Below are 11,524 nucleotides of genomic sequence, written 5' to 3' on the forward strand. Positions count from 1 at the left end.
TCTAACAATTTCTTGTCATGTGAAAGTGCTCTCAGTCCATTCTTTAAAGGTCTCCCAAGAATAAGCGACCAACATTCAACAATGGCAGCATAACCAAACTCCTTGTAGTAACCCCTCAGTGAAAATACATCCAATCTATCTTCATCTAGTCCAGTTAATTCATCCGTATTGTCCGTTTCGTAAACTACACTGTCATCATTCTTTGTAACAAAGCTGCCTCCGTGATAATAGACAATGGTTATCAAATCACCCATCTACAAATATAATTCAAAAATTCACACATTAACATCAACATCCAAGGCCTTCATATCATGCATCAGATGATTCTACATTAACATGCCAATTAATATTTTTTTTAGAATAGAAAATATAAAAATTTATATATAAAATTTATCCATGTAACAACAGCTAAACAATTTTTTGTTATCCATAATTAACAGCTCTGCGTTATCACATTGACAAACATAATCTATTTACTCGTTCATGAATTTCTCATTTTATATTTTCAGAAAAAAAGCTCAGCTATTGAAATTATCTATAGACAGAAACTGGTACATAAAGAAGTGGTAGACTTTACTAATTTAGATGTCCTTTCTTCTCTGTAACAAAGTTAATCTTAATCATTAGTCTTTTAAAAGGAAAAAAAAACCTAACAGAAGGGGATTAATAACTAAAACTATCTTCTTTCACAATGGACCCAATCAATTTGATCAAATAGAGTACAAATTAATGGCCTGTAAACCCCAACCAAGAGAATATACAAAACATAACATTGAACCCAACATAGAATAACCAAACATAGAATACTTGCGTTACTAACCTTTTTTGGAGAAACAGTGGTGCACAGCTTCTTTCTCGTGCTAGCAAAGAAGAACGTGTGCGACAAGCTTTGCCAGCGCCTACACTAGCAGCGACATTGATCTTCACAGTATGTATGCATGTGAGAGAAAGAAGAAGAAGAAGAAGTTTCTCTGTTTTGAGTGGTTTGATCATTGGTGTTGTTGAATTTTAACCTCAGAATGAAAAAACGCTGTTGTTTGAAGAGAGATTATGCGCTAAGGAAAAAATGACGTCGTTTAATAAGCCCACCTGTCAAGCCCACGTGTCACTTAACGTTCCAGATAAGTGTGCCATTAACGGAGATTAACAGAAAGACTAACGTGAGTCACTTATTCAAATTTGGGGGTTCAAATTGAGTCAATTGAAATTTCGAGGGTCCAATTGAGTCTGTTTTCAATTTCAGGGGTCATTTTAAGTATTAACTCGACACTCTCTTATTAAAATTAAGAAGAAATATTTCTCCCTAAAATTAATAAACTCCATTCCTACATTCTCTCATCTACCTCTCTTTCTTTTTCTATTTCCCTCTACCCTTCTCATTATATATATATAATTTATAATTTATATTTTATGTTAATAATTTGATAAATAAAAATATGTCACCAGATATTTTTCATTACAACTAAAATAATTTTTTTTAAAAATTAACAAATTTTTTCTCTCATTCTTCTTCTTTATTTTCTTCTATCTTTTTTTTATTCTCTATTTTTCTATACCTTTCTATTCTAAAAGAAAAAATTATCAAAATAATACAATTCAAATAAAAAATTATTATATATATTTTTTATTTTTTATTTAATTTTAAAATTTTACTGTTTATTTTTTTAATTTATATTTCACTTCTCTTCCTTCAAATTTATTATATATAATTTGGAGAGAATAATAATAATGTTGTGATTAAAAGTTAGAATCAAGATTCAATTGTTCTTAAAAAAAAATAATTTTGAGTTAATTTATAACTATCAATATAAATTTTTTTATACTAATATCTAATTATATTTTTATATACGTAGAAAAAATATTATTTTTAAATATAAAATATACAAATTAGTTATTTTTATTGTACAACAGACTTAACACGTAATCAAATATAAAAGTATACACGTTAAATTGTTTCAAATTTTAGATACCAAATATTAAATTAATTATTAGTAAAAAATTAAACTCTTTCACATAAAAAGAATAACTAAAAATTTTATTATTTATTTTTTTATCTAGAAAAACTCTGATCTTCTTAGTTTATAAAATTTTTGTCTTCTACAATTTTTTTATAAAAATTGTTTGATTCTATATATTTTTTTTACAATAATTTATAATATTAAAACAAATTAATATAATTTAAAAAAATTTATATTCTTATAATATTATTACAGATACACATACTAATTTTAAAAAACTAAACCAAGCACGCGTAAAATTCAAGAATCAATTTCGATAATTCCTCGTATTTTCTTATTATGAATAATTATCATCATTAGTTATGACTGAGATTAAACAATAAATATTAATTACTAGTATAATATTTACTTAGTCTAAACGCTAAATAAATATTATGTAATCTAATTTACATAAAATTAAAGAAACATTGACCAACTTCTGATCTATCTCTTAAAACAAATCTAGAAAAAGATTAATTAGTCATTAATTTTTTCAACAAACATTTCTTTAATAAAATGGACAATAGCACAAATTAAAAAAAAAAAAATTTAAAATATTAATTATAAAATGATTTCAAAAAAAAAAATAAAAAAAAAAAAAATAACACTAAAGTTGCATTTGTTTTTAAAAAAATAAGACAGAAAACACCGAGAATAAACATAATTAAATGTCAATTCTGTTTACTCCTCTCATTGACCAAAATAAGAGACAAAGTCATTGTTCAATTTTTACGAACTAATTTTGGCAGACATTTCACTTTTAATTCATACTTTTGCTTATTGGTTATGGTCAATGGCAACTTGGGAATTATATATAGTCGTGGTAGTGCTATCATTTGGGGTTTAACCCTAACCACACCAATTTATAAAAGGTCCACTAACTGGCAACAAAATCCCCTGGTAAATGCCACTATATATAAAGGTTATTAAATTTTACAATTATTTCCAAGTACGGGGCCATAAATTTATGGTAATGCTATGTACCAGCCTTGCATCTATATTTAGTACTTATTGGGGCATAATTATTTTTTTTTTTCAAATTAAAGCAAATGATAATACGATTACAAAATGGTCTAAATGTTGGTTTAGTTACCTAGATGAAAACAATATTTTTTTTCACAGTAACCAGTATTTTTCCTTTATATGTATCATATATTTTTTTTCACTACTAGAAATTATCTTTTTAGCAATATTATTTCTCAATGACAAATTTTTTGTTAGCAATAATATTTATGTAGTTGGAATTTTCCACAATTGTTACTATTTTTATTAATCTCGTATTTATGGTAATAACAAGGGCTATTACTATATAATGTGACATATATATATAACAATAAAAAATATTAAATATATTCATATTTATAATATAATAACGAGATTAAACATTATAAGTTTTTTGTGTGTGTGTCTTAAACATTGTAAGTATAACTTAACCTCAATAATAACAAATCATGCTGTCCCTTCTTTCGGGTCATACTGAGAGATAATTAAAAGGCAAAATATTTTTGAAATCATGTAATGATTTAGGCTCAGTTTTGGTAAATATCTTAACCAATTTTTTTTTTAAAAATAGTTTAAATAATAAATATTTATATTAAAAGTAGTTTATGAATAAGTTATTTTATGTTTATTTTTTTAGTTTTAAAAATATTTATTTTAAAAAAATGTGATAAAAACTTTTTATTATAAAAGAAGTTATTTTTTTAACTTTTTTATAAACACTTAAATAGTTTATTAGAAAACTATAATTTGATTTTAAAAATTACACTAGACATTAATATTATTATTTTTTATAAATAAAAAATTAAAAAAATAAATTTTAAAATTTTCCAACAAGTTCTTAGTACTTATATAAAAAACTTATTATTTAATTAGGGGAAACATTGTGATGAAAATAATAATTTTAGCTTGTTATTTGATTTGCATTTGATGTATTTTTGGCTTATGTAAATGTTTATATATATATATATATATATATATATATATATATATATATATATATATATATATATATATATATAATGAGTACCGTTAGAGATTTGGTATATAATTGTTTTTTCAAAATACTCTTCTTCATTTATGTCTTTATAAAAAAAAAATGTAAAGACATGATAATCTCATTCCTAATTTTATAATGCCACTTTTTTATATTTTTTGCATTGTACTTTGTATAAATTTGTGAAAAAAAAATGACATTATCAATATAGGAATAAATTTATCACTTCTCAAAAAAGTATCATTTTTAAAATTTAATTACAAAACTTTTAATATAAATCATTGCAGGTAAATTACGTTTAAAAAATATCAAATGCTAAGAATTATCTACTAGATTAGTCATAATTTATTTTTAAATATTTATATATTATTCTAACAAAATACTAATCACTAAAATAATTAAATATGTCAAAATAAATAATTAATTTTTTAAATATTAAATATTCAATAATTAATTAATAATTAATTTTTTGTGCCTATATAATATGATTGATATACTATTATAAATTAATATTTTAATAGACAATCTATTAGTAACTTAAACTATAATCTATAATATCTATGGTCAGCTAGGGAGAATCTAGTTAGTGCTTTAAAATAAATAAAAATTGAATGACAATGTGGTATTAACGATTATACTATATCACTAGATATATATTAAAATTAGTCATTAAAATTAGTTATTACTATAAAATATATATTAAAAATAAATTAAATCACATATATATTTATACATAAATATATTAATAATTAATTTTAGTGACTAATTTTAATGTACAATAATATTTTTAGTGATAGTATATCATCATAATTAATATCTTACCTTTTTTTAATTCTTATCTCCTATGATCGCTGCTATTTTGTTTTCCTGAAAATATGGATCTCTATTTTTGAAATAAAAGTAAAATTTAGCTAAAATATATTAAAAAATATGTATTAAAATATAATAATAGATTTTATTTTTATTTTTATGTATTCAACATATAAAAATGTAAAAGCTTATAATAAAATATTCTTTATAATATTTAAAAAAATTTTAATTTTTGATACAATGACAGTGTAAAATATTTATACGATTGTATAATTATATCCATTTTTATATAATTATTCATCCAAATAATAAAAAATAATTATTTTTACTGATATGATATTACAAAATTAAATATACGTGTAAAACTATTTTACTGAAGTACATCAAATTAAATTCTATTTTAAAATGTATCCTCAACAAATATTAAAAATAAATAAATAAAAGCAATCAAGGGGTTTAAATGAATCTCATGGTGATCATGTCTGAGAATAAAATCAACGGTTGAAATTCTACCTACCCTCTTGTTCCCATCTACTTCTCAGGCCAATTAATTTTCCTAAGCACTCCAAACATTGAAAATTGCAAAACAAAATAAAATAAAATAAAAGTGGAAAAGGGAAGTGATTGTAACGCACGCGCTGTGGTATAAGTAAGCAACGATAAATCACGATTCACGTAAACTTGTTGAGAAGCAGCCACGTGGAGGGTAATATTGTACATTGAATTTATTATTCGTACACGCGCGCAAGAACCTTACTTTAGAGTATTTAGCCTTTATTATTTATTTATTTATTAATTATTATTATTATTAACTTGTCGGGTTTCACATTTCAAAGATCCGAAATGTTCCAAAGATTGCGAAGGCAGAACCAGGAAACTCTAATTTGACGGGAATTTTCATCCAATGCGAATATTATTACCATAATCTCTTTCCAGATTTCACATTTGATTCTTCACAATTTCATCTCCGATTCTCTCACTTTTTGTTACACACATATATAATATTAATAATATTATATAGTTATTATTATTATATATTATATTGTACTTTTTTTCCCCCTTAGGGAAATTGTGTTGTCACTTTGGTCAATTTTTCACTTTGTGTTGTTGTTGATGATCATCAATTTTACCATCTGCGAGTGAGTGAATTTGTGAGTGTTGTTTCCTTGATTTTTTCTTTCTCCCTTAAAGGATTAAAAGGCTGTTCTTAGATTGATTGTTGAAACGAGAAGAAGAAGAAGAAGGAACGGTAGCAGAAAGATTGTACCTTTGTTTCAAAAGCCAGATATGCCAGAAAACAGGCAGGTTCTGAGGAATGCTGCTTCTAATCAATCCGGTGACAACATTGAAGGTAGCTTCAGATTCTATTTGTTGTGATCATGATTCATGCTCTTGTTGGTCCTGATCATTGTTTTTGTGATGATGCCTGTGTGGTGTTTGTGTTTTTGTTTGTGTGAAGTTTTCCTGTTGTGGAGCTTTGGAATGTTGTATTGTTTGTGTTAGCTTAATCATCGGTTCTGGTTTTCATTTATGATGGATGATGATGATGGTACGGTGATCTTGATTTGGAGAATTTCGATGATCCATTGAATTGAATGCGTTATGATTCTTTTTTTTGAATGAGTTTCTTGGAACAATAGCTTCCTATTGCAAGAGGATATAGAGGTTCCGACAAATCCCTATATTCTGAATTCAATTTTTTGTGGCCTGAATTTGAGTGATCGTACATGGCTTTGGGAAATTGTGTTCCTTTGCTTGATCATGCAACAAAAGGATTGAATGCATGTTTGGATCTTTAAGTCTTTTATGGGGTGGAGTTGGAACCTTGTAAGGTTCTGATCTAGTTAGTTTTTACGGGAGTAATCATTGCTGGTAAAAAATTTTTTGGAATGCATGTTGAGACTTTCGTGGAATTGTGAATTAAATTGGATGATTGCTGTTTTGATCTATATTGCAGAAGCAATTCGGCGATTGAAAATCAATGACAATCGAGATAGAGATACTGCGGGTCAAACTAGCCCGTATCCGGATCGTCCTGGTGAACCTGATTGCTTATATTTTCTGAGGACTGGAATGTGTGGTTATGGGACTAACTGTCGCTACAATCACCCCGCTAATGTTTCACTGGTAATGCAATTCTTTCTTTTGTTTCCTTTTTCGCTTGTAAAAACTTTCAGGTGTAGATGAATCAGTTCTTTCTTAAAATGTAATCTGTGTACAATTTTATAATCATTAAGTTGGCCTTTGATTGATTCGTTAGTTTTAATCATATGTAAGTAAACCGTGGGTTCTCATCCTTTGTTAGAATTTCAGGGTACTCATTATGGTGAAGAGCTCCCTGAGAGAAACGGGCAACCTGATTGTGAGGTATGATTCTGTTTTTTTTTTTTTTTTTTTTATCAAAGTACATTTGTTTTTCAATTGTCTTTTTTATGATGTTTTTTTAATAATAGCTTCCTGGATTACCTGAAATTATAGTCTAGTAACTTAACCTTGTTTGAAATGTACTAGTAACTTATAACCTTGTTTGAAAATATACATTGCAGTATTTTCTTAAGACAGGGACATGTAAGTATGGATCATCGTGTAAATATCATCATCCACGGGACAGACGAGGTGCTGCTCCTGTATCATTCAATGCTTTAGGCCTTCCAATGCGTCAGGTCCGTATACAAATTTTCACTTATCACGCCATCTTTTACGAACAGATTGACATTATTGTGTGATTTGTGTCCGAATAACATAATCGTATATGGAAAGCTATTTCATTCATTGCTTCAACGGTTTTAATTCTTTGCTTTTAGGAAGAAAATCATGTCCCTATTACATGAGAACTGGGTCTTGTAAGTTTGGAGTAGCTTGCAAGTTTCATCATCCGCCGCATGCTACTTTTGGAGCTTCTGGAGTGGCTGCATCTCCTACCTCAATGATCCCCGCATCTGGATATGTTGGTGGATATCCGTATTCCTTACCGAGAATGCCATATTTATCTGGACAGGGCCTTCAGTCTTATGTGCCTCCTTTCTTTTCTTCTCCACAAGGAATTATACCCGGACAGGGTTGGAACAGCTACATGGTTAGTTCAACCTATTTAATATCCTGCTTATATGAATTTATTGCATTTTTTGATCTTTTGTTACGTACCAAACAGGGGTTATTGTGTCACTAACAATGATTGCAAGGACACTTGCAAACACACTGAATTTTGTTGTCTATACATGTAAATGCGTGAATCTTAGAAAATATTGATTATCATAATTTAATGCCATATTTCATAACAAGGCAATGAATTTCAAACAAAGTGATAGTGCATGATGATCCTCATAACAATGTAATGAACTTCAAACAAAGTGATTTGTGCATGATGATCCTGTTATTCTTAAACCACATATTCATTCTATTTACAAATTTTAACGCACATTTGAAATTCATACACCGATTGATACCTCGAGTAGAATTTGATTTACTACTTACTGGTGCAAATTCCATTGAGATTTAACTATTTTTGGGTTTTGACTGATTTTGTTTCTCAAATCAGGGAAGTATGAACCCTGCAATGTCTACTGGTTTTCTTGGATCTAATCTTGTTTACGACTCTGTGAATCCGGGTGAGTCACTTTCTGGTGGGCAGGTAGTAAGTCTTAATCTCCCAGATAGGCCTGATCAGCCAGAATGCAGATACTATATGAACACAGGGACTTGCAAGTATGGATCTGATTGTAAGTTCCACCACCCGAAAGAAAGAATCGCCCAGTCATTCATAAATCCACTCGGCCTTCCTGTGCGACCTGTAAGTTCACCTATCCTACTTGATCGTTGGGGTACTTCAAAATAATCGTATTCCATATACTAACAATCTAAACTATTTTACATTGTCAACCAATAACATTTGAAAAATTTGTAAACAGTTATCATGGTGAATAGTTAGGCACCATGATATGGCAATTCATCTTAGAGTTTTCACTGCAGGCAGTGCATAAGAATTACTCTCTTATTCATTTTAGATTAGCTTTTTACTTTTGTTGACGTGCCAATACATGATTAAATGTCTATGTAAAACTTTTTACTACTGACAATGTATGGAAATTAAGTCCAAAGATATTTTTGCATCCCATATTGTCATATTAGCTATAACAAGACCTCTAATTATATTTTGATTCCTGATTCCTGACTTGGTTGTTTTTAGGGGCAAGCTATATGTTCTTATTATAGAATTTATGGAATATGCAAGTATGGCCCAACATGCAAATTTGATCATCCAGTTTTGGCAATCTCACAGAACTATCGCTTGGCCACACCTACTGCTTTATCTGCACTGGACACCCCTCTCGACGGCAATCGAAGAGGGACTTTCCAACCACCCGAGACATCACCATCTAAATTATCGAGTGATGAGCATCAGCATTCGGATAATAATATCAATAATTCACAGGCCGCTGAAGATTCATCCAAACAAGCTGATCATACTACCTCAAATTCCTTTGAAGTGGCCTCGGAATCCTCCTTACATGACCAAGATGCTTGATCTTTTTTCTCTTTTTGAGGGACAAAATTTTCCTTGTTTTAAGGAGAAATATATTATCATACACACACACCTTCTGTTCCCCTTTCTCTCTTTTTTTCACCTGCAATTTCTGTGGAGTGGGATAGTTTGTTCAGAGGTTGTTGTGACACTCACTAGCTTGTGGGGGATGAAGGGGCATTTTTTGTGGTGAATAAGATGCAGGTTGAAAGTTTGTGACCTTTTTTTCCGTTTATTTTCAATTTTATCTTTATTTTTTTTTGTTTCTCTGTGTCAGTTTGGTAGACACTTAAAAAATGGGACTGAAATTTAGAGATTTGTGAATCACTAGTCACTGAATTGTTTACCCCATTTTATAAGGGCATACCAAACTATGGTCTTTTTCTTATTTATTTATTTAGAGATCAGAATACTTCCATTTGGGGATAATATCAATTTGAAGTTCATCGGAACTAACCAGATTCTCAAATGTCGAGTTCTTATGTTTGAGAAGTTATGCCAGATTAAAGTATTTTTAGGACCATACATTTCTCTTCTCTAAAATGCACTTAAGATAACAATATGAACCATAAAATCTACTGAACGTGTAATCTTAAAATTGAAGGGATTTTATTTGTTTGATTTTGAAATTAAGTATTAGTTTGAGAGAGAATTCATACAAGGCAAATAAATTCTGTTTAATCGTAAAATATGTTTTTACTATATTAAAGGTTGAATATTGTTGTCACCAAAAAAAAAAAGGTTGAATATTGTTGACCTAATTACTAATACGTTATTGTATTTTATAAGGACACATTTTCATTCCTACTATGTATAGGTTGATTTATTACAAGATTTATAAATATTTTTATAAGCATTAGAAATGCAAGTCAAGGTGAAGCATAGCATCTGGCCATGCTATTTATTTATTATTTTTGGTGAATGGTGGCTGCATGAAGTTTAAAGGGCTAATAGTTAAATTAGTCTCTAAAAAATAAGGTATTTTTTAAATTCATTCTCGAAATTTTTTTTCAATCAAATTGATCTCTCAAAAGTTATGAATTAATCATATCTGTCCTTTAGTTATTTCATTCACAATTTTCGTCAACGAGTGATGATGTGAAACATTAACTGATAGCATACATGACACATAACATGTTTAATTAGATGTTGATTAAATATATTTACGAAAATCTATCAATTTAGTCACTAGATCATATTGGGAATAAGATTTGTATAATTGGAAAAAAATGATTAAATTAATAAATTTTTATAAACATATTTAATCAATAACTAATTAGACATATAAGGTATTATATATGTTATCAATTAATGTTTTACAATATCAATCTTTGAAAAAAATTATTAATAAAGTGACTGGAGTACAAATATAATTAATTAACAATCTTTGAAAGACTAATTTGATTGAAAAGTCTTTCAGAAAGTCTTTCAAAATAAATTTAAAAAATATCTTATTTTTCAGAGATTAATTTGACTATTAATCCGAAATTTAAAGTTGTACAGTGATATATATGGTGGTTTGCAAATAGGGTCCACAAAGGAGATTTTCCACAGGGAAAGGAATAGATAAAAATAATGAAACATGGAAAAAGACAATTGGCAAGAATCCATGAGCATTGCTTGGATACCTGTTTTTCTTCATCATTTGTATTTTAATCAAGTTTTTTATAATATTGTTTTGAAACCAAACTATCTATAAGTCTCTGTTGCTAACTAGTAATCTATGACATTGAAATTTGTTAATGAAGTATTAAGTTTGACTGGGAATTCATTTGGAGAGTATGCTGTTTCGCAATCCGAGCACCTAGCTAAATCACCTTTGAATTTAAAATAAAGGATTTTGTTAGAGACAAAGAATTATATACAAAGTTTAGGCCACGGATTTCTTATTCCCACTTTTATGTGGGAGTATCTTTAATTATCATAAAAATATTTATAAATATAATTCTATTTTTTTATTTTTTAAAAATCAATAATTAAAATTTGCCTTTCTATTTTTTACTTTGTACACATTTTTCTTTATTTTTAACCAAAATTTCAATGAGATAAATCACTTATTTCTACTAAGATTTATCATTCATTATTTCTCTCTTTTTCAAGATGAGACATTTTTTGCATTCCTCCTCCCCCTTTTCTTTTGACAGATTGTCATTTTGTTCTTTTTCACTACTAACTCCAATCTCGGTCCTTCTCCCACTC

At 28.1% G+C, this 11,524-nt stretch overlaps 1 protein-coding gene across 1 annotated transcript; it reads left to right on the forward strand.

The window, feature by feature from the left end:
• The first annotated feature begins 5,644 nt into the window (after positions 1-5,644).
• LOC112702271 (zinc finger CCCH domain-containing protein 3) lies at positions 5,645-9,578 on the forward strand. The gene is made up of 7 exons (XM_025753241.3): positions 5,645-6,154; positions 6,761-6,930; positions 7,117-7,170; positions 7,350-7,470; positions 7,608-7,879; positions 8,342-8,593; positions 8,990-9,578. Exons 1-7 carry the CDS (start codon positions 6,091-6,093, stop codon positions 9,326-9,328), a joined length of 1,272 nt encoding a protein of 423 aa, XP_025609026.1. The 5' UTR covers positions 5,645-6,090; the 3' UTR covers positions 9,329-9,578.
• Positions 9,579-11,524: the final 1,946 nt, after the last annotated feature.

The sequence above is a fragment of the Arachis hypogaea genome, chromosome 7, assembly GCF_003086295.3.
Source record: "Arachis hypogaea cultivar Tifrunner chromosome 7, arahy.Tifrunner.gnm2.J5K5, whole genome shotgun sequence".
Lineage (NCBI taxonomy): Eukaryota > Viridiplantae > Streptophyta > Magnoliopsida > Fabales > Fabaceae > Arachis > Arachis hypogaea.